We start from the raw sequence: 26,933 nt of genomic DNA, 5'->3' as shown, positions 1-26,933 counted from the left end.
CAGCAGGTACAGGAATTGTTCTCAGAAGACATTCCTGAATGCACTTGTGTTCCTTCACAGAGCCCTTTAAGTCATCCTTTGTCAACACCCCTTTTGATGACTCATCCCTATTCGGGCTCAAAGTTAGGGAAACTTTGGCTAGGTGTGAGTAGGAAGGAAAGACTCTGTCTGCCGTTGGAGTCCGTTTATCCACCCCTACCAGATCCTACCCCAAGGGTCAAAAGGGAGGAAAGATGTGGTTCCAAAAAGCCCAAGGAGCCTTTCTGGACACACGTGGTGAACCCCCCTCCAGGGGCAGAGGAGGGGGCAATAAAGGAAGACACCGCCCTCGCGGCAGAGGGGGTCCGCAAAACCAGGACGACAGAGACCAGTTCTTTGGGAAGTCCTACCAGCGCTCCTGAAAGGAGGCCCGACTGTCCTACTCTGGAGGCAGTTGGGGGTCGCTTATCTTTGTATCCAGAGACCTGGCTCAAAATAACAAACGACAACTGGGTACAAAGTATAGCTTCCAGAGGATATTTAATTCCTTTCGCCACTCCCCCTCCACTGACAACCAAAATCCTGGATGTTCCACCCAGTTACAGGGAACAAGCAACAGTAGAGGTCCAAACGTTGCTAAGAAAAAGAGTCATCCAACCAGTCCCAGCAGACCAGACAGGATCCGGAGCTTACACAAGATTTTTTTTAGTTCCAAAAAAGACGGGACTGGAGACCTATTTTGGACCTCAGCAGACTAAACAGATCTGTCGAGAAAGAGAAGTTCCGGATAGTCACGCTTCAGTCGATACTTCCCGTTTTAGGGAAAGACAACTGGATGTTCTTGATAGATCTACAGGATGCGTACTATCATATAAAAATGGGCAGACCATCCATGGATCATCTGCACTTCCAGCTGGGAGCCAGTCATTACCAGTTCTGAGCCCTGCCCTTTGGTCTCACTACAGCCCCCAGAGTGTTCACCAAATGTATGGCAGTGGTCACGGCTCACCCAAAGCATTTAGGATTCCAGGTGTTTCCGTACTTAGACGATTGGCTTCTGACCACCACCACCAGGCATCAGCTAGTACAAGCCAGGGACACCACTCTTACTCTCTGCAATCATCTGGTCATTAGCATAAATTCAGAAAAATCTGCCTTGTCGCTATCGCAACATATCGTTTTTATTGGAGCAGAATTGGACACCACCACCACCACTTTAAAACTTACAGCAGAAAGAGTTTTACTACTTTGCCAGTAGGTCCACAACATCATATCCAAAAACAAGTATCCAGCATCAGAAATGCTAAAGTTGTTAGGCGTGATGGCAGCTGCAATATTAGCAATACCGTTGGGTCGCATGCACATGCAGATTCTGCAATGGCTGCTATTCACTCAATGGTCTTAACAAGAGCTCCCAATGTCTCATCTCATAATTATCACAAACACTTGCAAAAAGGATCTTTGGTGGTGGTTGATTAATGTAATGATAGTTCGTCCTTTTATCATACCCTCACCAGCGGCCACAGTGACCAGGGACGCTTCCCTAATAGGGTGGGGGGGGGGCATTTTCAGGGAAGAACAGCCCAAGGCACATGGATCGAACAGGAGACACATCTGCATATCAGTGTCTTGGAGATGAGACCAGTACTTTTGGCACTGCAATACTTTCAGGACTCTCTCCCTCTGGGGGTAATTGCAATTCAGATGGACAACATGTCAGTGGTCTGGTACTTAAACAAACAAAGAGGAACCAGCTCTTACCCCCTTTGTCGCTTGACTCTAAGAGTCCGACAGTGGGCTACATCCACCCAGCGCTTTCTGATAGCAAATGCACATCCCAGGGAAGTCCAACGTGATTGCAGACAAACTCAGCAGGGCAATTTTGTTGCCTCACGAGTGGTCCCTCAAAAAAGAGATAGTGGAGAGAATATTCCACAGGTGGGGCCAGCCTTGCTATGACCTTTTTGCCTCCCACATGAACACAAACTGCAGAAGCTACTTTGCCCTGATTCCCCCTCTGGGAGAAGCCCGAAGGGACACACTCGTACAAAATTGGCCTCCGGTTCTCCTCTATGCATTCCTACCCATTCCTTTGATACCCAAAGTACTACAGAAAGCAAAAGTCCTGGGAAGGACCATCATTCTAATAGCCCCTCATTGGCCTTATCAGATTTGGTTCCCCTTCCTTTGACTTCATCTGTTGGAAGAGCCTTGGATTCTGGACCCAGTTCCAGACCTTCTGACGCATTCGTCGGGGTCTCTTCATCCCTCTCTTCAGTCCCTGAAATTGACAGCTTGGCTGCTCCAATTCCCAACATAGCCAGGTTCCATAACCTCTCAAACGAAACCTAGCATATTTTGATATCCTCTCTTAAGTCCTCTACTAGAAAATTGTACCTTAGCAAATGGAGAAGATTTTCTATATGGGCTTCTCAAAATAGCATTGATCCCTATCAAGCCCCCATTTCCTCAATCTTAGACTTTTTGACTATGCTCTTTAATAAAGGAGCTGTGGCAGCTACAGTTCGGGTACAGCTGGCGGCCATCTCTAATTTTCACCTTGGCTTTGAAGGATTGAACATAATGTCACACAAGCTATCTAAAGCTTTTTTCAAAGGGACTTTCCAGCTCAGACCATCTGTGAAGTCCCCTTATACCCCATGGAACCTAAATTTCATGCTTTCTTGCATTATCCTTCCACCTTTCAAGCCTGCTTCCACATGTGATTTGAAATATTTGTCTTGGAAAACTATCTTTTTAGTAGACATTACATCTGCCCATAGAGTATCAGAGCTATAAGCCTTGTCCATTAAGCCTCTTTATTTGATTTTCTATGCTGACAGAGTGTCTCTGCGAACAAATCCTTCATTTTTACCTAAAGTTTGTACTGAAGCTAACCTGAACCAGATCAGAGAGTTACCAGTGTTCTTCCCCAAACACACCAACAACTTAGAGTATATGCTGCACAAACTTGATGTTCATAGACAACTCAGATTTTACCTAGATAGAACAAAAGAGTTCAGAAAATCAGAACAACTCTTTGTTTCCTTTTCAGATTCTAGGAAAGATATGCCAGTGGTAAAAACAACACTATCTAGATGGCTATCTGATTGTATTACCTGCACTTATTCAGCTGCCAACTTATCCTTACAGCATAGAATTAAGGCTCATTCTACCAGAGCAGTGTCCACATCTTCTGCCTTTTATTCTAGGCTTCCTATAGACATTTGTGCAGCAGCCACTTGGTCAAGACCTCATACCTTTATCACTCATTAGAAAGTTGACAAGGCCTCCAGGGACAGGGCCTCCTTTGGTTCTGCTGTCCTGAAAAACATACTCCCGTGAGCCACCCAAGAAAGATGGTGCTTGGGATGCTACCCATCTGTAAGAATGAACAGCAGATAGAACAACCTCACATAAAGAAGTTATGTACTCACCATAACATTCCATGTGAGTTGTTCATCTCGCCTTCATTCTTACTTCCTACCCTCCTACCCCCTCCAGGGTTTTTTGATGACCCAAGGTACTAGTTTTATTCTGGTTGCTTGTCTTTCTGTGGGTTTTTCTCCTAAAGAGTGATAAAATGGCACATGTTATTATTATAAACAGCAAACAAGATCTGAGGTAACTCAAGGTGCATCGTGGGATAGGGACTTGACCTTGAGCTGTTTGAAGACCTCGAGCTTTGTAGTAGGCGGACTCGTGGCTGAACCCATCTGTAAGAATGAAGGTAAGATGAACAACTTACATGCAACGTTATGGTGAGTACATAACTTCTTTTCTCTGCCTTACCTTTTGACCTATCCACTGCACCAAGGGTGTTCACAAAGTGACTAACTCCAGTTATAGCTCATTGCAGGCTACAGGGTATCCATATTTTTCCATACTTAGATGACGTGCTTATTTTTGCAATGTATTCTTTAAGGTGCCAGGAATCTCTCTTGGGTGAGATATCTCTTGCAGAAACAGGGATTACAAGAAAACATTCAAAAATATTTTTTGATGCCCTCACACAGGATTGTGTTCCTGGGATGTCAATTAGATACCTCAGTTCAAGGAGCTTTTCTTCCACAGGAAAAACTGATCTTTATCTAGATTTGATTCTCAGGTTTTCGACTCAGACTTCAGTCACTGCAAGGAAATACCTCAAGATTTTGGATCTCATCGCATATATGATTCTCATGATAACCCTGGCAAGACTCCATATTACAATAGAAGAAAAACTGCAGAAGACCACCACTAGAAAACGACTGTTTAATAAATGTTAAAATAGTAAAAACAGGTATTAGAGATGAGCGCTTTCGGGCTCCTGCTCTTCATCAGATAAAATAAATCACTAAGTATACAATTATTTAAACTAAATGACAGCCAGTCACGATTCAGTACCTAACCCGCCTATTTTTAAGGGCAGGTTTCATTGTGACTACCTCATTGAGCCCTGGGTACCTGTGAGCTAAAAGCTCCACTATCCATCTAGTTTCATCACATTCAGTGATATTTTTTATATCACCCCCCCCAGTGTTGGTTCTTACATTCCATATCGCCCTGAACTTGAAATAATATCCTTTATTCCCTAATAAATGCCTATACAGAGCGTTGTGCTCATTCTTATTCCTTATCACTGATAAATGTTGGAGAATCCTGACTTTAGACATACAGTTAGTTTTGCCCACGTAATAATTCGAACAGGCTTGACAGTCCACTAAATATACAATGTCCCTTGTTCTACAATTAGCTTTGGCTCCGAAATGATAAATCCTACCTGTGACAGGCTGTTTATATTCTACTTCACTGTTTATATATTTACATGCTTTACAGGAACCACAAGGTCTGGTCCCTTTCTTGTGTATGACTTGTCTTTGCCTCTCCCTCCCTTCATGACTCAGGATGTCTTTTAAGTTCTTATTTCTTCTGAAACTGAAGTTCGGATGATCCCCTACTATCTTTCTGAGTTTATCATCAGTCATGAGTATCCCCCAATTTTTCCTTATTATATCACAAATCCCATAAATATTGCTACTGTATGTGAACATAATCCTGACTTAATTCTCTCTGTTCCCAGATCTTTCCCTGAAGCAAACTCCATTATAACTGGTGTTCTTCCTTAGCCATGGGCACATCCTCCCCTTCCTATGATCCATCCTAGAATGTGTCACATTGTGTACAAGCTCATCATCATATCCCCTTGCTGCAAAAAACCTTTCCAAGTTACCGACCTCCATCTCAAAGTCCTGCTCCTCCATACAGATCCTAGATATCCTACCTAAATGACCCATGACTATGTTCTGAAATGTGTATCTCGGATGCATGCTGTCATGTACTAGTATACTATTTTTCCAACATTCTTTTCTATGTAATGTTGTTTTAAACCTCTCAGCATCCTATATAAATCTAACATCTAAAAAAATATATCATGGTCCTTGAGAAATTCACAGAGAATCAAAGGAATATAGTGGTCCTTTATAGATAAAGTACAAACTCTTTTAAATCTCTTTCTTCCCCTCTCCACAATATAAAAATGTCACCCACAAAACACTTGCACAGGCAAACATTGCCCCTCCAGGTGTTCTGTGTTCCCAATACAAACTGTCTCTCCCAAAAGGATATAATTAAATTCACATAGGTACTGGCACAGGGGGTGCCCATAGCAACCCTCTGTGCTTGTCTGTAAATATTATTGACACAAATGTATATGTTGTATTCTAGTACTAATCCAAGTAAGTTAGTCAGCAGTTCCATTTTCCGGCCTTCTAATAAATGTAGATCTCTTAACAAACTGGAAACAGCTCTTATCCCATACTCATTACTTAAGACTGTGAATAAATTTTTGACATCAAGTGTCACCATAATATATCCTGTTCTATCACTCCCATCTACATATTCTTTTAAGGAGGTTAAAAAATGCCCTGTGTCACTAAGTATCTCTTCCATCTCTCCTAAATAAGGTCTTAATGTATATTCCAACCATATGGAAATATTCTCTGTAATCCACCCAAATAAGGTCTCAATGTATATTCCAACCATATGGAAATATTCTCTGTAATCCACCCCCTCCCTGAGACAATAGGTCTGAAGGGGGGGGGGGGTTCTCACATCCTTGTGTATTTTTGGGAAAGCTTTAAATATTGGGATGACCGGATGTTCAATCCATAGGAAGTCTAATAACTCCTCTTCCATTAAGCCTACAATCCGCCATATATTTCAGTCTGTCTTTAACCTCCCTAACTAAACCATTTACCGTAATGGGCAAAATTTGGATGAATGTATCTGTATCAGACAATAAGTCTATAAGTTTATCATGATATGTACTCCTGTTCAAAACCAAGACTGCACCCCCCTTGTCCGCTTGCTTAATAATCAAGTCTGTATTCCTCTGTAAATCATGAAGTGCCTGTCTTTGTCATGCATTTAAATTATAGAACTTCCTATTATTACTCTCTTGCAAGTATAGCATAACTTCTTGCTCACATAACCTTATAAATGTCTGCATAGTTGGACTAAACATTGGAACAAAACAACATGGTTGTCTCAATACAAACTTTCGTGACTAGATGGCATACATTTGGTTTAACAAAACATTTCTCGCAAAGAGTATTATATCTGTAATAATCTCACTAAAATTACTCTCTCTACTGGGCACAAATGTTAGGCCCTTATTCAAAACAAAAAGTTCATCCTGTGTAAGAATATGATTTGACAAATTAAAAACAACACCAGTCATTGAGAAATTCTCCTTTTCTTTGAGCCCCTTCCCTCGCTGTGCGAGCGTCTCCACTTCCCTTTCTTCTTGACCGGGGCCAGTAAATGTGCGAAAAAATGCTCACTATTGTCCCCTGGATTTTGCAGCTTGGGTCTAGACCCCAGACCCATTCTCTTGTTACCAGTATCTTCACTGGTAGAAGGGTATGCCATATCTATATACAAGTTTACAGATATTGCACCTCTTTCTACATTTAAAGAGGGTGAAACCACTTTACTACTGCTGCTTTCTAATTTTCCATTCTCCATTACATTCGACATGATTCTTCTGTCTACCTCCTTCTCTCTAGTCACTGGGCGTGTTACAGTCATCATCCGATGTCCCCTCTCATTGGTAGTCTCTCTGGGGATGTTGTTGATGCTCCGCCCTCCTTGATTCGACCCACCGGGCAGCTCCGTGGACATCATAGTGGAAGTATTAGGCATATTTACGTTCTTATTGTCCCTTGGCCAAATAAATATTTGACCTGACATAAAATCGCCATAATCTCTCTGCAGCTTTTTAGCTTTCTGCTGTTGCATTCTCTGGTCTATAGTAGAGAATGTGCAGTATGTCTCATCTAGCTTTTTTACATGTCTCTCCTCTTTAAATTCTGTCTCCAGCTTATGTTGCATGGATTCTACCTCCTTGTTAATCTGCTGTTCCTCTGGGGCAAAAAATTCTAGCAATAACCTCATATAAGCGAAGCCTGTATTGATGCTAATTTGCTGCCACTTCTCTAAAAGTTCAGGATAGTGTTCCCCTTGGGTGGGCATGCAAAATACCCTCATACCCCTGGGTACTATCCCAAATTTTAAACAAGCCTCAAAGTGGTTTCTTTGCCATTGCAAGCGTTTTAACTTATTGACTTTATGGACAGTCTTTCAAAGTCTCATCAAAATTAACATCCAAAACTGTTCTTGCAGGCTCCAAGACTCACCGTTCTGTGGCAACGTGTAAATCCAAGCTCAACAGTGGATTAACCACAGTTACCAAATTCATTCTAGCTCTTTCAGCCCAAGTGGATAGAAAAACCCTCAGCTCTCCTTCCTTTACAGTATTCTCAACGATTATATCATCCATAGTGTGCAAGGTCTCAGAAATACATTGCAAATCCCAAAACGAAAATGAAAATTAAATTTAAGAGACCTCACCAAAAGTTTAACTGCCAAACACCACAGTTCACAATAGAAGAAAAAACTGCAGCAGACCACCACTAAAAAACGACTGTTTAAATGTTAAAATAGTAAAAACAGGTATTAGAGATGAGCACTTTCAGGCTTCTGCCCCTTCATCAGATAAAATAATGCACTAAGTACACAATTATTTAAACTAAATGACAGCCAGTCACGATTCAGTACCTAACCCGCCTATTCTTAAGGGCGGGTTTCATTGGAACATGTGAGCCCTGGATATCTGTGAGCTAAAAGCTCCACTATCCATCTAGTTTCTTCAAATTCAGTGATATTTTTTATATCACCCCCCCCCCCCTCATCCAGTGTTGGTTCTTGCATTCCATATCGCCCTGAACTTGAAATAATATCCTTCATTCCCTAATAAATGCCTATACAGAGCGTTGTGCTCATTCTTATTCCTTATCGCTGACAAATGTTGGAGAATCCTGACTTTAAACATACAGTTAGTTTTGCCCACGTAGTAACTTGAACAGGCTTGACAGTCCGCTAAATATACAATGTCCCTTGTTCTACAATTAGCTTTGGCTCCGAAATGATAAATCCTACCTGTGACAGGATGTTTATATTCTACTTCACTGTTTATATATTTACATGCTTTACAGGAACCACAAGGTCTGGTCCCTTTCTTGTGTATGACTTGTCTTTGCCTCTCCCTCTCTTCATGACTCAGGATGTCTTTTAAGTTCTTATTCCTTCTGAAACCGAAGTTCAGCCGATCCCCTACTATCTCTCTGAGTTTATCATCAGTCATGAGTATCCCCCAATTTTTCCTTATTATATCACAAATCCCATAAATATTGCTACTGTATGTAAACATAATCCTAACTTCATTCTCTCTGTTCCCAGATCATAATCCTAACTTCATTCTCTCTGTTCCCAGATCTTTCCCTGAAGCCAACTCCATTATGACTGGTGTTATTCCTTAGCCATGGGCACATCCTCCCCTTCCTGTGATCCATCCTAGAATGTGTCACATTGTGTACAAGCTCATCATATCCCCTTGCTGCAAAAAACCTTTCCAAGTTAACGACCTCCATCTCAAAATCCTGCTCTTTGTACTTAGTGCATTATTTTATCTGATGAAGGATAGGAGTTCGAAAGCGCTCATCTCTAATACCTGTTTTTACTATTTTAACATTTATTAAACAGTCATTTTTATTGGTGGTCAGCTGCAGTTTTTTTTCTATTGTTAACTGTGGTGTTTGGCAGTTAGACCTTTGGTGAGGTCTCTTAAATTTAATTTTCATTTTAAGACTCCATATTAGAAAGATACTGTGGTATCTAACATCTGTTTGGTCCCAGCATTAATACCCTTTATCTTTTCAGATCCCAGTGTTGAAGTTTGTCAGAAGAGAAGTATTTAGGTAGAGACAACAGATATTCTTAAATCCGGGTCTCCCCTTCTCCTACCCTCCCTCCCTGGTCCAAAGCAGTCAGGTACCACAGATGCTTTAGACTTTGCTTGGAGAGCAGTTTCAGGTGGGATACATGTGCAGGGAGTGTGAGACACCAGGGACAGATGCAAGCACATAAATATCAGGGAAATGCTTGGCCGGTTCAAAGCACTCAACTCTCTGAACAATGTGCGGTCCTGGGAGCTCTTCAGATGGTTACAGACAATACCACAGTCATAGCACATCAACAAGCAAGAAGGTACTAGGTCATACACCATTTGCAGACCAGCATTGTTAGCTTAGGATATAGCCTTACAGCACAGTCTTACTGTACAGGTATCCTACAGTCTGTCAGAGGAAAATTGTGTGGTAGACAGGCTGAGTATGACCAAGACAGACTCTCACAAATGGAATTAGATTTGGGGGTATTCCAAGATTTGATCCATCTGTGGGGAATTCCTCAAGTAGACCTCTTTGCCTCCTCTCTGAACAATCAGTTGGCAAAATTCTATTCCAGGACACCATACAAGAAGGTCTGGAAGACAGATGCTTTTTCTTTAGACAGCAGTGTTCCTGTATGCCTTTTCACCATTTCCTCTAATATCCAGGGTACTTCTGAAGATTCAGAAGAAATCCACAAGACTCTTGTGATGACTACCTTCTGGCCCAGGCAGCCATGGTTCTCCCTTCTTTCAGAAATGGCCAGAGTCAATTACCACAAGCTTCCTTACAGACTTGATCTATTCACACAAGACCAGGAGTGTTTGATACACCCCAACATCAATCATCTTCAACTGACTGCTTGGATGATAGAGTCTTAATTCCTTTTAGTCCTCTGTTTTCTGAATACTCATACTTATGCCTAAAGTGGTATCTGAGTTTACTTTGAGCCAAACTAGCCAACTCCTGTAGTGAGGAAGGATATGCTATACCTTGGATAAACACAGACAACTTAGGTACTATCTTAACGAAATTAAATCTTTCATATATTTGGATCAGTTGTTCATTTCTTGTGAAAGTAAGAGGAGAGAACAGCCTGTATCAAAACAGACTATTTCCAAATGGCTGTCTAAGGCTATTACTCTTTTTTATACTCACCATAATAAATCTATTCTAGGCAGGGTCAAGACCCACTCTGACAGGGTTAAGGCCTACTTACCAGGGTGCTGGCTTCATCTGTGGCTTTTTGGAAAAAGATAGATTCTGCAAGTATCCTAAAAGCTGCTACTTGGTCCTCTGTACATATTTTTACAAAGTACTATAAGCTTGATTCCTTCTGTAGGTCTAGATCAGGCTTTGCTAGGACCATTCTCCAGGAGCTTCTGGATGCTTCTCCTTCCACCTCCCGAATATAGTTTGGTATGGTAATCAACCCACATAGCTAAGACTACTGCAGCAGTGATCAATATGATGAACATTGTGTAGATGTGCAAGTTGAACTTACCATAACAAATGATCTCTGCCGCAGTAGCCACTCCCTCCCTGCATTCCCCTTGTTTTTTTAGTGTGTTTTTTATGTCACATAGTGGACATTTATTTTTTTGTTGTTTCTAGTATTGCCCTTTCCGGGCTCAGCCTCCCCTTCTCTGCTGGCAGGAAAACTCTGAAGGGCTTCATGCTCAAACTTGTCTTTTAGTTAGCTCAGCTCAAGCTGCTTGACAGTTTGGGCTTGTGGAAGCTTCCCAGAAGCTTTGGAAACTGGCTGGCCATTATACCCTTAGCAGGATATAACCCATGTAGCTAAAGCTGCTGCAGCAGTGGTCATTCAAACATCTACTATTATGGTAAGTTCAGCTTACACAACTGTACTTTTCTTGAGTCCTTTTATTTATGGTGACGTTCTTAAATACACCCAACAGTACAGCTTTGTTTTTAATTCTGCTACTTCCTTTTCTTGGTGTGGGGGTCCTTACAGATTTTGATAGTCTTGTTTATTTAGAATAAGATATGTTCCATTAAAATAAATGGATTTACCATCAAATTTAAAAATAGTTGCTTAGAAATTCATCTAATTAAAAGCAAGTATGATAAATTAAAACACACAAAACAAATTACAAATTCATATTGTAGTGAAAATAGCAATACAACTGCAGAAGTAGCCATTCTAACCCAATCCAAGGAATTGGTAGAAGTCAAATATATAGACAGAGTGGCTAGTAATATTTCTTAAAATGTAGTACATCTGTTTTACAGTAGGAGTTATAGATACCTTTTTATAATTATGATTCTTTTCATACAGACTTGTGTAGAGGGAACAGATGAATTAAAAGCAGAATAATAGGCAACAGCATTCCTCTCATTTTCTCAGAGGAAACAACTGCGAAAAAACAGCTTTTTGCCTTTACTGCTTACATTGCATACAAGAGACATTATATTTCTCAAAAAGTGGTTACATACTTAAGTATCTTAAAATGCTTTCAAGAACTGATTTAGCTTTTTTCCAATCATTGTTTGTTATTCATTACTTTTAGGACATCTGCATACTCTTTTTGTGAACATCAGAGTGGGCAATTCCCTATAAAGAATTTATTTTCTTAAGATAAAACAGATTTGGGACCAAAACACATCCTGGCCAGTTTTTTTTACTATTGGCATATCTTCAAACACTTTCACTTCACACAAAAAAAGAAAAAAGATCCACTACTTTGGGAATTTGTAAAAATAAAGAATAAATACATAATTACAAAGCAATAGTTAACTGTAAAGTTTGATAAATATGTGCTACTTCTCTAACAGTTTCAGTTCTAGCTCTCAAAATCTTGTACACACGAAAAAGAACTATAGTTTACTTTATAGACAATCACTTTTTTAAGTGCTGGGACATTTTTTTATCAGTTTTCTCTAATATAAATTCTGGGGATTGTATCAATACTTTAAAATAACTGACAGAATTGCTGTGGAAACATCTATCCATCCACAACCGATTTTTTCAGATTTTGCGCATGGGGTCAGGGTGCCACCTCAGTACTGACAGTCATCTAGAACCAGTGTTCACACTGCTGGATGGCTAGCCCTGCCTTAGATTTCAGCAATGTCAAACATGTAGTAGACAAAAATCAGATAGTTCAGAACTTCACACTAATCCCTTGTGGACTGCAGTATACCTTCACTTAGTGATAAACATTCTTCCATCAACATCTATTTTGCTCCTGTCAATATCATGGTTCTAGCTTTATTGTTAGCTGTTAACATGATAACAGGTTCAGCATTCAGCCATCCTAACAATGTGCCAAGACCCAATAACAGTCCAAATGAATTTTACAAAGCAGTTTCTGACTTATTAGCACCTTTATTACTAAAACTAATGCAGTGCTTATCCATTGCAGGCTTGATACCTAAGTATTTTTCTCTAGCCAAGATAATATTGGTTCCTAAGCTTAATAATGACCTTACAAGTATATACAATCATTCAACATATGCACAAACATTCTCTATACATACTTATTAAAAATATTTGTTCAGGATATTTCAAAATTCAGGTTTGGTTGTATACCCAGTAATAAAATTATTCTAACAAAACATATTTTACAAACAAGTTTACTTTACTTCCATTTTCACAAATCTGTTCTCAATGTCAGTATTTCAGTTACAACTAAATTTCAAAAAGTGTTTGATACAGGTAACAGACTATATATAACTATATAATGAAAACTTTATCTTCTGGACTTTTACAATGTTTTCTTAGCTTTATGTTTAGCATTTGTTGGTAACACACCAGTTTACTAGCAGGTTGTGTGCTTTTGTGCTTTCTGTCTCATTGTTTATTTTAACCATGGAAGCAGCTCTTAGAACAGTTTACAACAGTCATTCTATCAAATCCATATTATAAACCAAAATTACAAATACATTATGATTGGGATTAATGAGCAACATTGCTAAAATGAGTCTCCTTCTATATGCTGATGAGGAAAAACAAGATGGCTGAGTGATTCAGAAATGTATAAATGCTGTGCAAGGGGACTGAGCCGCAGCATATTTGAACTTGGCTAAATGCTCATGTTCAGATAAAGGGAATTGCTAAGTAATGCAACCATGGGGTTGCTGCCATATCAGACAATGTATATCTGCAAGAGGCTGTTAATTGCCACTCTTTACCTGATGGTATGTGACCCCCTTCCCCTGGAGGTGCAGGGTCATCTGACTGACAAATATACTTAATATGTTTTGGACTCCACTAAGCCGACATTGTGGACCAGTACTATGTAGATGGGGATATCATCCAAAAAACTGAAGAACTGTGTCGGCCTTGTCTGCAGTCCTGTGGGGGTTGTGGGCTACCTGTCCCAGTAGATACTAAAGTATATGTGGCTTTACATATATTAGCTACAGAGAGTTTTCAGCCATCAGATGGGAACACAGTGCAGTGTCTCAGGCATCATCAGTTTCTTGATGTCTTGGGGGAGCATGTGTGGATCCAGTGTACCCCAAAGGAGAAAGACAACACCATGCAGAATTTTTATGATATAGCCCATTTCCCTGAGGTACTGGGGGCCATAGACTGTACCCACATTGAAATAAAGGATCCAACTGATGAACTGGGAAGTAGCTGGCAGATGGTCTGTAATGCAAAGGGTATCATCTACAATGTGTGTGCAGTCCACCCAGGCAGTTACCACAACTCCCACATATGGCACATCTGTGATCTGTAAAAACAGTGTTTGAGGGGTGACTTCCCACAGGTGCATCTTGTTAATGGTGCTGGATATACCCTGGAGCTCTGGCTTATGACACCCGTAAAAAATTCATAAACTCGAATAAATCATGGGTACAGCCATGCTTAATTGCAAACAAGAAGTATTATATAGCATGTATTTGGGCTGATAAAGGCACTCTCTCTGGATTCATCTTGCAGTGACCTGGCAGATGTGCAAAAATGTTGTCAGTGTATATAGTGTTATACAATATTGTACTTAGGAAGCAAATATAGCCGGGTGGGCACTTGCAGTGGCAGCAGTCTCCAGCACATCAGGCAATAGATGCTAGTTCAGATGAGGAGTCAGTGGAGGTGCTAGCTACATGGGATGGTCATGCCAGATGGAGGCAGGAGCAGTATGCTCTGGCACTGGCAAGGAGGCAGCATATTTCACATAGCTTCACAACACAGTAAAGAGTAAAGCAGATACACTACAGTAAAAGTGATGCATGCAAAAAAAAGATATATATAAAAAATAAATACCAGGCTGTGCATACCCATGCATAGCCTGGCCACTCTGTGCATCTGATATATACAAGTCAAGTAATAGTATACAAAGTGCAGGGCACAGTTAGCATTATTTGCACAGATGGGGAATGGAGCACAGGAGTGGATGTCTTTCATACGGAAGTGCGTATGTCCTGTCAGTTCGGGGTACAGGACTTTAAAGCGATACTCTTTGTGAAGGGTCTGTGTCCATGAAGGTATGTGATGTAATGGGAGCTGTGGTGGTGCGAGTGCTGGTCTGTAGGGACACAGCCTCAACAGTAATTGTAGCACCGTGGCTTGATCTACCTGACAGCTCCAGGGCATGCATGGCAGAGGTTTCAGCATCCCATGCATGCCTCCACCCAGGAGAGGTGACTCTACCAAGAGTTGTACCGGATGCACCATGATCCTGGCTACATACTGGTGTGGTGGGAGCCCTTGAGGAATGTCTGCTGACAATGACGATGGCCTGTCCTGAGAGTAGACATCTCCATTACAGTTGTTATCCTGGATGTGTTAGGACTGCAGTAATAGGATCTTGGTCATCCATTGCCACTTTGGCTACCAGTTGTGGATGTAGCACTTGACTGGCTCCATGTATGGCCTCTCACCTGTGGTAGGTGAGCCAAAGAAGACATTGCATGTTCTATTGCATGCCTGAATCTGTCCAAGCAATCACACATACAGAACATGCACATACATCATGCATCTTTCACACTGTCTCTGCCATGGCTGTAATGGTACTGGCCTGTGTTTCCACAGTGGCCCTGCACATACGCTGGGTTGCTTTGACTGACACACCAACCTCTGGGGAGGGTGGTAACCATTTTTCCAGTGAACACCCCCACCCCCACATACTTCTCTGTCCTTGTTTGCTAAGGGCAGATTCAGACGTGTCTACTAGGGGCCATCACCCTCCCCCACAGTTGATGTAGTTCCCATTAACTTGTCCTCCCTGTGAGGTGCATGTAGCCTGGGTGTCCTATCTCATTTGGCTATTTCTCTTCCATAATGTTGCACTTCCCTGAGATCCAGTTCCTTGCATCTTTCACAGTCTTCCTCTTTTAGCTTTAATCTCTGAAGTGCTTGCCCTTACTTTGGTCAGCTAGCTCAATTGTTTCTTTTTCCTTTTTCCTTTGCTCTGCCTTCACTTCCTCTCCTGTTTCTGAATCTTCCCTGCTGCATCTCTCACTTTTTTCCATGCTTGTGGTACTCCTTTTGACCTTCTCTTGTCCCTCTGGTTGAGATTCTTTGTTTCTCATTTGGCTGTCCCTTTGATGTGTTTTCTCTTTTCCTTCCAGTTTTGAGGATTTATGGTCCATGATTATGGTTTGCATTCTATCTGCCCTCTTCTGCTGTAAGATCCTCAGCTCTAGGTTCATTTCGGTGCTTTAAGTCCCTTTTTGAACCTGGCTGGTCTGTTTGGGAAGTGGTGAGGAGGGGGTGGATTCTATATCCAATGCCTTGTGTTTCAGGGTTATAGGTTCAGTTTTCATTACATACCTTCCCTGCTGTGGTTCCCAGTCTCTTGTAAAGTTCCATACAGTCTTTTGGCAAGTGAAACTATTTTTCCTACAAGCACACTTAGAGAGTTCATATACATCTGGAAGCCCATTGTAGTCAGCTCATGTCTGTACTCATTAAGTTCTTATCTTGTTTGGAATAAGGCGCTAGAGTGGTTTTTGACAATCTTGATTTTCATTCCCTCTTGTGGTTTTCAACAGCCATTGTTTATATTTACAGCTCTGGAACTTGGGCAGCACATGCTGGAGGAACTTTTCCTTCTTTAATCCTTATATGTTGACTCATTAGCTCCAGCCAGCTGATTTAGTTTTCCCAGAGGGCTCATGATTCATTATTTGATATATTCTTTGAGGTGATCACAAAGTGATTTCTAATTTCTTATTCAGTTCCCATGAGTCTCAGACTATCCCTTCTTCCTCTATTTTCCAATCATTTACCTTTTTTCCATCTTTTCATATTCAGTTTCTGTGATGGCCTCTTTTATAAACATTCTGTTAGATCCTCCTAATTGGCCATTAGCCTTGGTCCCTTTTTTCCTGCATTATTTTCCAGTTTTGTTGAGTTAAATTGTTGCCCTATCACTGTTTCTTTGAAGAATGGTGTGTGTGTGTGTGTGTGTGTGTGTGTGTGTGTGTGTGTGTGTGTGTGTGTGTGTGTGTGTGTGTGTGTGTGTGCATGTATATATATATATATATATATATATATATATATATATATATATAAACTTTACAGAACAGGTTTTGTATCAACCTGCATTTTCTGAACAGTAAGAAGTATGAAACTCTAAATAACTGTCATTATTGACTGATTGTAATCCTCCATGATTTACCAGCAATCAAAACATTTATGAGAAAGAGAACAGAAGTATGAGGCAAAATCAGGAATGTTTGACAAAATTAGGATCAGTTGAGTATATTATGCTTTTGATATTGCTAAAAAAATCCTTCTCCCGTGACATGCCCATTTGCTTGTTAGTTCCATCTCAGAATGGCAATTACTACCTTCTGGCAATGTACAATACCATGACATGGTGGGGACGCCCATGCTGATCTACATGGCCAAGAGATTTCTTGAATCACTCAGCTGTGTAGATGCCTTCCTGGAGGAGGTTCCAGGGAGAGAGAGAATACATAGTTAATTAGCACATGTCTCAACCCCCCCCCCCCCAGATTTCCTCATTAGCTTCAGCGTGCCTGCAGGACCAGCCCTACGTGATGCTGCAAGTCTTTGTGGTAGAGGAACATGCAATTCCATGTTAGAGTGCTTGCTGAATCAGGGAAAAGTACTGTAATGAATCCTGCTCTTAATTTTGTGTTATGCCACGTGCTTTTTCTTGCCATACACATACTATGATCCTTTTCAAGCTTAGAATCTTGCTGACCTCATGTATCACAATGATTTTTCTGAAATTTCAGGGAGTCCACAATTCTTTAGCTGCATGTGCTGGCAGTTGGGCATGCCCCATGCAACCTCAATTATACACCAAAGTATCACATGGATGGGTCCCCAGTTAAGACGTCCTATAGCTTAACTGTATTGTCTACAGTCTTGTTGACTTATAAAAATGTGTATAGTATATTCCAGGTTCATAGTAACATTTTTACAGCTTTTGTTTAAATTAATGTGGGAAATGTAGAATAATCTAGTTTTAAAGTTGCATTTTTGTAGATAAAATACATTGGAATAAGTCTGGATGTTTTGGAACCCGATGTTGACTTGAAGTTTATAATTAAAGCTGTATTATTAAAAAACTACACCATAATTTTGTGGAGTACTCTTTGGTGTAAAATAGTCCAATTTATATAGCCCATTTCTTTCAGTAAAAACATGGTATTAGTTCAGTTTTGTGGTACAGTATTTCAAATGAAACAACATCATATTTCTGTTCTTTTGTCATAAGCAGTGCATCTCAGCTCATTTTTACATAACCCTATTGCCCAAAACAGTGTACATAACATAATTCTTTTTATATCATTTAGCATGCTGTTCTTTGTTCTGAAGAAATGGAGTTTCTGGACTCCAGTTTTTGTCTAAATATTGTACACAAGTCACACAAATTCTAGTTTTTGGCTTAAAAGAAGTAAGTGGACTAGCACTAAATGCGTGAGATATGTGCCACTTGATGGTATGCGATATAACCCCCATTAATACCATCTTTTAGCATGCCTATTAAATGTAAATGGACCTATGAGCAGTTGATGTAGATAGTAGAAATTGTGGTCTCTCTGCCACCATGTGTTTTATGGGTTGTGTTTTACTTATTTTATCCTCAGCTGTTTTTAATCATTTGCATGCAGCTGAATACATAGACTGCATATAAATATGATTTCTCTAAGTTTGTGTGACCACAGTAGATTTATAGTCTGGAGTATGAGGACAGAGCCCCCCCCCCCACACACACACACACACACACACACATCAGGGGGTGCAAAGGAGCTTGTCCCCTGCAAAAAGCACCTTTTTAAAAGTAACTGTCAGTTGCACATATACAATGACTTGAGCAATCAGCAATAAGTAGGTTAAATTTGATCATCTGGTGTTTAAGTAAATAAGGTAGACACATTTTAGTTTTATTGTTCCTTCGTGGTAAGAAAATCAATATGTTCCATTTCAAATAAAGCTTATTAACAACAAAAAGACAAATTGCTGCAGCAGAAAGCAGCCAATAATGTTTATTTTTCTGGGTTTAAATGGGCACTTTTAGGTGCCTTTAAGTGTTTTATTAGGTTTATTTCAATTAAGATGCAGCATCCTGTTTTTAAAGCTATCTCTGTACTTTTGTTCAGCATCTAAAGGATAGGGAAGTCTGACTAAGCAGAACTTGGTAGCAGTTGCGTAGTCAGTAATGTGAGAACTGCACAATAATGTCATACAGCCCACTCCTGGTACTGTGAGTAAATGTGTGCCAGAACATTGGTTAGAACTGCAATGAACATACCCTGGGACTCCGAAAAGGCTAGTGCAATTTCAGAGAATCACTTAGCTACATAAAGTACCCTCAGGAGCCATATCTCCCCTAGCTCACCCAGCGTCTTTATCATATCTGCTGTGACCTCATCTGAGCCTGCTGCTTTCCCTGACTTCATTTTCCTTAGTGCTGCTCTTACTTCTTCTAAGCTGAGCTCCTCTTCTACTGTCATTGTAGGCTGTTTCTGGGTCAGTACCACTTCTGTGGGGTTTTCTTCATTCAGAAGCTGCTGGAAATACTCATTCCATCTGCCTTTGATGTCCTGTGGGCTGGTAAGCAGGTTGTTGCTGGAATCCCTTATGAAGGGTGTCTGACTATCTTCTTTATCTTTCTGTCTTTGCCTTGCAACCTGGTATAGTTTCTTTGTGCCCCTTACTGAGTCACTTTCCAGAAGCTGATAGAGTACCTCTGATGCCCTATTCTTTGCTATTGCAACTTCTTTCTTAGTTTCTTTGTTAGCCAACCAGTAGTCCTTCCTAGCTTGGTCAGTCTTTTCAATCTCCCACTTCTTCCTGCATTCCTTCTTTCTTTTGATTACTTCCTGCACTTCTGCATTCCACCACCAGCTTTCCTTATGTACCTTATTTCCATACCTGGCTCGGCCACATATCTTTTCTGTAGTCCTAACACATGCTGTTTTAGGCGCTGCCACTCTTCTTCAACTCCACCTATTTCCTCCTCTTCTTGGGGTGCTAGAGCCCTGAGTAATTCCTTGAACTGCTGTACTTTCTCTCCAGTCTGGTCTCTGTTGACCTTAGAGCCTTCTCTGACCACTGCTTGCAGCTGATTGTGGCAACTACTGGTTTATGCTGTGAACCGACTGTTTCACTGGGGATGACTTTGCAATCATGGATTCTACCCCAGTGCCTTTTCCTTACTAGGAGGAAGTCTACCTGAGTTGCATGTTGGCTACTCTTGTATGTGATCTTATGACTGTCTCTCTTTTTGAACCATGTGTTGGTTACTATCAAGCCATTTGCCAGACAGAAGTCTAGAATGGCTTCTCTTTCTTTATTCCTATTGCTCCACCCATGTGGACCCAGGCAGTCCTCATATCCTGTTCTGTCTGTCCCGATATGTGCATTTAAGTCACCCATTATCAACACCAATTCATGTTGTCCTGCTTTATCTAGTAGGTCCTGCAACTGCTGTCTGAATGCACGTTTTTACTCATTATCACAATCCTGCTGTGGGGAATAGGCTGAGATTATGAATAATGTCCTGTCATTACACTGGAGTCTGACTGCCATGAGTTTGTCACTAATTCTGATGATATCCCTCACTGACTTCTGAAGCCTCTGTCTCACCACAATTCCTACCCCATTTCTAGCCTGTCCACCACCTGAGTAGTAGAGTCTGGATCCCAAGCCAAGTGGCTTTGTTGCACTGCCCTTCCATCTTGTCTCTTGGATACATAGGATGTCCAGCCTCCTCCGTATCATCATGTCATCCTGAGGGTACTCATGTCATCCTGAGGGTACTAATTGCAGTGTGGAGAGAAAGGCGTATCCCAGATGACTGGAGAATAAGCATACTCGTGCCAGTGTACAAGAACAAAGGGGACATCCACAACTGTGGACAGTACAGAGGCATCAACCTCCTACCACATTGCATGAAAGTTCTGGAGAGGGTGATTGATAAACGGATACGCAGAATAGTAGAGTGTAAGATGGGAGATGAACAATTCGGATTCAGATCAGGATACAGCACAATTGACCCGATGTTTGCATTGAGACAGATACTTGAGAAGAAACTAGAGAAGAGGAGAGAGTCAAACTGGGCTTTCCTAGACTTGGAGAAAGCATATGACAAGGTCCCAAGAAAGCTGATCTGGGCAGTACTGCGGTGGTTTGAAGTCCCAGAAACATTGGTAGAATTAGTACAGGCTATGTACAAGGACCCAGTGACTCAAGTACGAACAGTGTTTGGCCTCACTGAGGGGTTCCCAGTGGGAGTGGGTGTACACCAGGGTTCAGCTCTGAGCCCACTGCTGTTCATACTGGTAATGGACTACATCAGCAAACAGGTTGGAGGGGTCAGAGCAACAAAGCTGCTGTATGCAGACGATGTGGCAGTACAGGCAGACTCTGATCTAGAACATCAGCAAAGGATAGGAGAATGGAATGCAAATCTGAAGGCACATGGGATGAAACTAAGCACAGATAAGACAGTGGTAATGGCAGCAGATTGGGGAAATCAGAAGAAGCTGAGAATAGAGATAGATGGAAAGATAGTGGAACAGGTAAACAGCTTCAAGTATCTGGGAGGGGTGGTTGAGGAGAAGGGTAGTCTGATTTAAGAGGTCAAAGCTAGAATCAGAGGGGCTGCAGCCAACTGGCATAGAGTATCAGGTGTAGTCTATGACAGAAGAATGCCAAAGAAGCTGAAAAGTAAGGTGTATGAGACAGTGGTGCGACCAGTACTACTGTATGGTACAGAAACCTGGGCAGTAAAGGCAGAACAGTTGAAGAAGCTAGAGGTGATGGAAATGAAGTGCCTGAGAAAGGAGATAGGATGCACACTGCGGGACAGGCGAAGAAATGAGGACATAAGAGCAGAAGCCAAAGTAGCTCCAATTGCAGAAAAGATCAAAGAGAACAGATTACGATGGTATGGGCACGTGTAGAAAAGCAGAAGACAATCTGGTGAGGGAGATTTGGGACAGACAGGAAGAAGGTAAGAGGAAGCGAGGGCGTCCAGCAAAGAGGTGGATGGATTGTGTGAAAGAAGATCTGTGACAGTCAGGCATGAGTGTTGAAGAAAGCAGGAGAGTGGCACTGAATCGAGAGAGTTGGCGACAGTTAATACGATACCCCGACCCCATGTAAATGGGAAAAAGGGGAATGATGATGATGACTTAGCTACATAAATTAAGATGGCCAGCCAAGAAAATTAACTTTGCCAAAATGCTGTAGTCGCCTATTGTAGTTAGTCAGAGAGGCTGCACTGCAGCTGAGTGTAATGAACTTTAGTGGAGAGGTAATGGTGGGAAGGTGAGTGTGTGTGTGTGTGTGTGTGTGTGTGTGTGTGTGTGTGTGTGTGTGTGTGTGTGTGTGTGTGTGTGTGTGTGTGTGTGTGTGTGTGTGTGTGTGTGTGTGTGCATATCCTAAGGTGTAAAAATGGTGTAGAATGACTGTTTGTGTGTGTGGGTGTGGGTGTGTGTCTATGCCTGTCATCCTGGGTGGTCACAATAAGGGAGGTAGGAAGGGGTGGAGAGAGTGCGTGCACATGTGCACGCTAGTGTGTGTGTGTGTGTGTGTGTGTGTGTGTGTGTGTGTGTGTGTGTGTGGTTGAATGTGTGAGTTTGTCCTTGGGTCTGATCAAGTGTGGGTAAATGTGATGTTGAGTGGATGTCTGCACATGCATGCATCTGTGTGTGTGCTTGGGGGGTGTATGCAAGTTTGCATGTGTGTGTGTGTGTGTGTGTGTGTGTGTGTGTGTGTGCTCGTGCATGCATGTATGAATATCTGAGAGTGTGTGTCGGGGGGGGGGCTTGTGCCAATGCAATGCAATGCATAAATCACCAATGGAAATTACCACCAGAAAGTGATTTTTGCATGAGTGGTAAAAGGGAACAATTCAAAGATATACATATTAGCTGATAATGAGGACTTCCTTGTTGTGGTTAAAACTGCCTTGAATCGCATTTTCCAAGATTGCGTAACTTGACTTATCTGCAGTAGGCCGTTTACATGACACACTATCTCCACCCCTACCTACCTCCCTTACTGTGACCACACACACACAGACACACACACACACACACACACACACACACACACACACACACACACACACACACACACACACACACACACACACACACACACACACACACACACACACACACACACACACACACACACACACCCCTAATTGTTAAGGTGTTTTCTTTACAAACACAAGGTGCAGGGTTTGAGGACAGACACACACACAGGTTGGGAGGATGGCCTATTGGTTAAGGTGTTTGCCTTACAAACACAAGATGCAGTGTTTGAGTCTCACGAGGGATAATTGGCTAGGCTTACAATGGCTCTTAAGGACAGTTAGCCTAGTACTAACTTATGGGACCATCTGTTTGAATCTCAAGGATAGTCACTGTGCATTTGTAAATATTTTTGTTTTCAAATTTTTGTGTATTAACAATGACAAAATCACAAGTTTAACAAACAGAGTAAGTACTCTTTAGCAACATTTTAACAAAGACTAACAATCTGTAAGATCTGTATGCAATAGATACAAGAAAATAATGAATATAAGCACGTAGTTCTGTATCACTGTGGAGAATTTACCCTTTATGTATTTAATTAATTGCCTAAGGTAGTTGGTTGAGCATAATCATTCTTGCAAACAGCCCAGACACTTCTGACCTAATTAAATTACTTTTTTGATGCAGCCCATGGTATACCTTGAAGGTAAATGAATTGTAGGGTGAAAATTATGAATAAGTTGTTACCTTAACAATAGGCACCAGTGGTAACCTGATACTTTGCCTTTTTCAGATGCTTTGTTCACTAATGCGTTGGTTAACTGTGGTTTGTTTATGTTGAGAAATTTAGTTGGTGGATGTTTTAACATTACAGCTGTTGTGTACATCTGGTAAGTAGTGTGCTGTTTACTGTTTTATTTGTCTTGTAGGATCAGTATGCACAACCCGAAGTAAGACAGGAGTAGGCTATCCTCAGCTGAGTGCAGTGATTGAGTGCGCAGATTCTGCCCATGGCCTAAAAGGACATATTATCTCTGTAAGTAACTTTATAAGAAAAGACACTTTTGAATGCCTGTGAGCATGTTTTCACTGTAGGTTCTTCACCACCTGGAGCAAAGTGCATGATATTCTATGTATCTGGTGCATATACTTGTGGTGCTAATATAAAATAGAGATATTACAGCCATTGAATGCCTGGATGAAGCAATTATTGCAAATTATGTGCATCTGTAGTTGCTGTACAATAGTGTTTGACTAGCATACTTTGCATAAAGTGGTCATTATGAGGAGTACTTTGGACAAGGTGTTATGAATAAGCAACTGCTGTTTAAAAGTAGCATTGGGGAAAACCATTGTAATCCTCGGTGGTTTCTGAACTCTTATTAAGGAATTACATGCAACCTGTGGTGTTCTTATCAGCCTGACAATTTGATTTGCTTTTTTTTTTGTCATCTGAACTAACTCCGTTTGCATAATTCAGAGTAGCTATGTTGATGAATTGAGTTAAACACAAATTTTTAAAAGTCAAGTTCAGCTTTTACAAATGAATAGGTATAAGGACTAATCTTTTTCATATAGTGATGCATTTAAGATTTATTTTTACTTCTAATTGCTTCGTGTTAAATCGAGAACAAAAAGATTATTTCAGAAGACTGTGTTTTCTGTTTCGGGCCTAGGCCTCAATAATCACAGCTTTACATTTTTCTTAAAAAAAAAAAAGAAAGAAAGAAAGGAAATTCTTTGCTGATTTTTGTAAGCTCTTTGTTTATTGTTCCCTGCTATTTCACTTGAGACAGCAGTGTTTTTGTGGTACTGCTACTTGTTTATATGCCTTTGGGTAACTGTTGACATTTTCTGTCTAGAGAGCTCTGGTTGTTAGCTACATTTTGATAGTGTTTCTACATTTTATTTTTGGCTTTGAAAGCTCTCTTTTGTCTTTGGGAGGTTGCCCTCAAAAACAGTAAGAGAACGTGGATTTCACCATTGTGACTGTGGGAAAAAATCTACCACATGATACGCATGCTAGGTATCTGTTTAGTTTTGGGGAAGCCCACATCCCTACAAAATGTGAGATTTGATCAGAGTTTTTGTTTCTAACTTTGAGACACAGGAAGGAAAGACTCCAGTTGCATTTACTAACAGTTCTTTGAGGCTCAGGGAAGGCTATTTCCAGGTTGACTGATACACCATTGACTTCATTATGTTTAGCTCTAAAGTCTTCATCTTGAAAGCCTTCCACTTCCAAATCTTCAATCTTGAAACCTTTAGCATGAAAGCCTTAAGATAATGATATATTAGTTTCTCAAATAAGGGGTTAGGACACTGTATTTTTTTTCTTTTTTATGGTCTGAGGTGGTTTACACCATCAAGGTATCACTTGTCAAAAAAAGATTCATTTACAGCTAGTGGAAAAATGCATTTCACATCCTGTTCCTCAGGTCATTGAAAAAGCAGTTTCTGCTGTCATTATTGATGTTCCTTCATTTGTTGGTTTGGTGGTCACTAAATCAGCCTTCTGACAAGGAAGTTTGGAGTGCCATCACAACTGCCATTTTTATTGAGGATTATGGGAAGCTTACGGAGACTGTTTATGTAGCACATCAGGAATTTGATGGTGTATATGTTCCACTAGGATAGCCACTCAGTACTATACTCCGCCTTTGACATCATATCCCCAAACCAGTACTACTGTTTGTTCCTCATTGGTGCCCGGCTTCTTGTTGCTTGTCCTAAAGGACTGACTTCACTGGTTGCCATGCTGACACTGATGTACCCACCCTTTTGGGCCTCACTCAGTTGATGCCGTTTAGGTGTCAACAGACATGGTTTTGCTCTACGTTTAAGCTGCGTCAGTAGTTTAAAGGTGCAGCAAACAGAATGGTGATTGAGTGGGTCTGGGATCAAATAATAGTTGAAGCATGCAGAACTGTAGTGTTTGGTCTTCCTGATAAAACTGCAGGGGTCTGCACCACATGCACTCACTGATTGACTAACTGCTTTATTTTAAAATTGGAGAAAAAGGAAGGAAAATGCTTTTTGTGTATTTGCACTTGAGTTGTCTAACTGATCTAACCATTTAGAACTCTTTTCTGCAATGACCAATACTCTTCCTGCATTTTATTTTCTGCTTTGAGTAAATCTGTTTGGCGTGGTGTAAGGGCTATCTTAGATTTACTGTAGTAATCTATCTAAGTGAAAGACTAATTGCTGCAGATCTTGGGAAGCTTAGAGCACTTGGGCTTCAGATATCATTTGATTTTCATTGGTTCATTTGTTTTCGTGAGTAATAATTACTGCAGAGTTCAGCTTTTGTTGTGTCTTCCTGATAAAACGGCAAAGGTCGAATCTACATGCTGTCAGTGTCTGACTAACAGCTGGATTTTAAAAATCAGAGAAAAAGACAGGAAAGTGTGTTTGCACTTAAGCTGCCTAACTTATCTAGACAATTACATCTTTTTTCTGCATGGTCTGATACTGTTTCTGCACTTTAATTTCTACTTTGAATAAGTCTGTTTGGCTTGGTGAAGGGCCATCTTGGATTTAAGTGGTAATTGTCTAGATAAGAGACTAATTCCTGCAGGTGCTGGGTCGCTTAGATCACTTTGGCTTCAGAGTTTACTTGTTTTTCATTGATTCTTTTGTTTTCTTGTTTATGCTAACTGTACAGAATGCAGCTCATTCTTATATGACTGCAAAGGCATGCATGATACACACTCGTTACCTTTTATTTTTTTGCTTTGAGTAAATCATTTTTTTGCATAGTGTAACAGCCACCTTCAATTTAAGTAGTTTATGAGCTAAGTGAGAGTTAGACTAATTACTGTAGCTCCTGGGTAGCTTAGAGCACTTGGGCCTCCAATTTCACTTCTTTTTCATCAGTTCTTTTTGTATTCAGCTCTGCCTTATAAGACTGCTGAGACTTGCAACATCTGCACTCACTGTTTGTCTAACTGCTGGGTATTAAAATCAGAGAAGCCAGGAAAAGTACTTTTTGTGTCTGCACTTACGTTGTCTTACTGATTTAGAGCTGTTTTCTGTATTCCCTGATACCATTTCTGCATTTTGTTATCTATTTTGATTTAAATCAGTTTGACCCGATGTACATATTGGATTTAAGTGGTGATTGCTCTATGTGAGAGTTAGACTAATTGCTGCAGGTCCTGTTTAGCGTAGAGCACTTGGACTTCAGATTTCACTTGTTTTTCATTGGCTGTTTTGTTTTCTTGTTTAATATTTACTGCA

General features: G+C 40.8%; 1 protein-coding gene across 2 annotated transcripts in view; it reads left to right on the top strand.

Moving 5' to 3' along the window:
* Positions 1 to 26,933, top strand: part of GMPR (guanosine monophosphate reductase) — a 1,135,646-nt gene that overhangs the window by 688,454 nt on the left and 420,259 nt on the right. For both annotated transcript variants that reach the window (XM_044065201.1, XM_044065200.1), the window contains exon 6: positions 23,621 to 23,727. In XM_044065201.1, coding sequence (XP_043921136.1) covers positions 23,621 to 23,727 — 107 coding nt within the window. The remainder of the gene's footprint in view (positions 1 to 23,620; positions 23,728 to 26,933) is intronic.

The sequence above is a fragment of the Protopterus annectens genome, chromosome 3.part0 (genome assembly GCF_019279795.1).
Source record: "Protopterus annectens isolate FY-2018-M chromosome 3.part0, PAN1.0, whole genome shotgun sequence".
Taxonomy (NCBI): domain Eukaryota; kingdom Metazoa; phylum Chordata; order Ceratodontiformes; family Protopteridae; genus Protopterus; species Protopterus annectens.
This window is presented reverse-complemented; position numbering and strand designations above follow the sequence as displayed.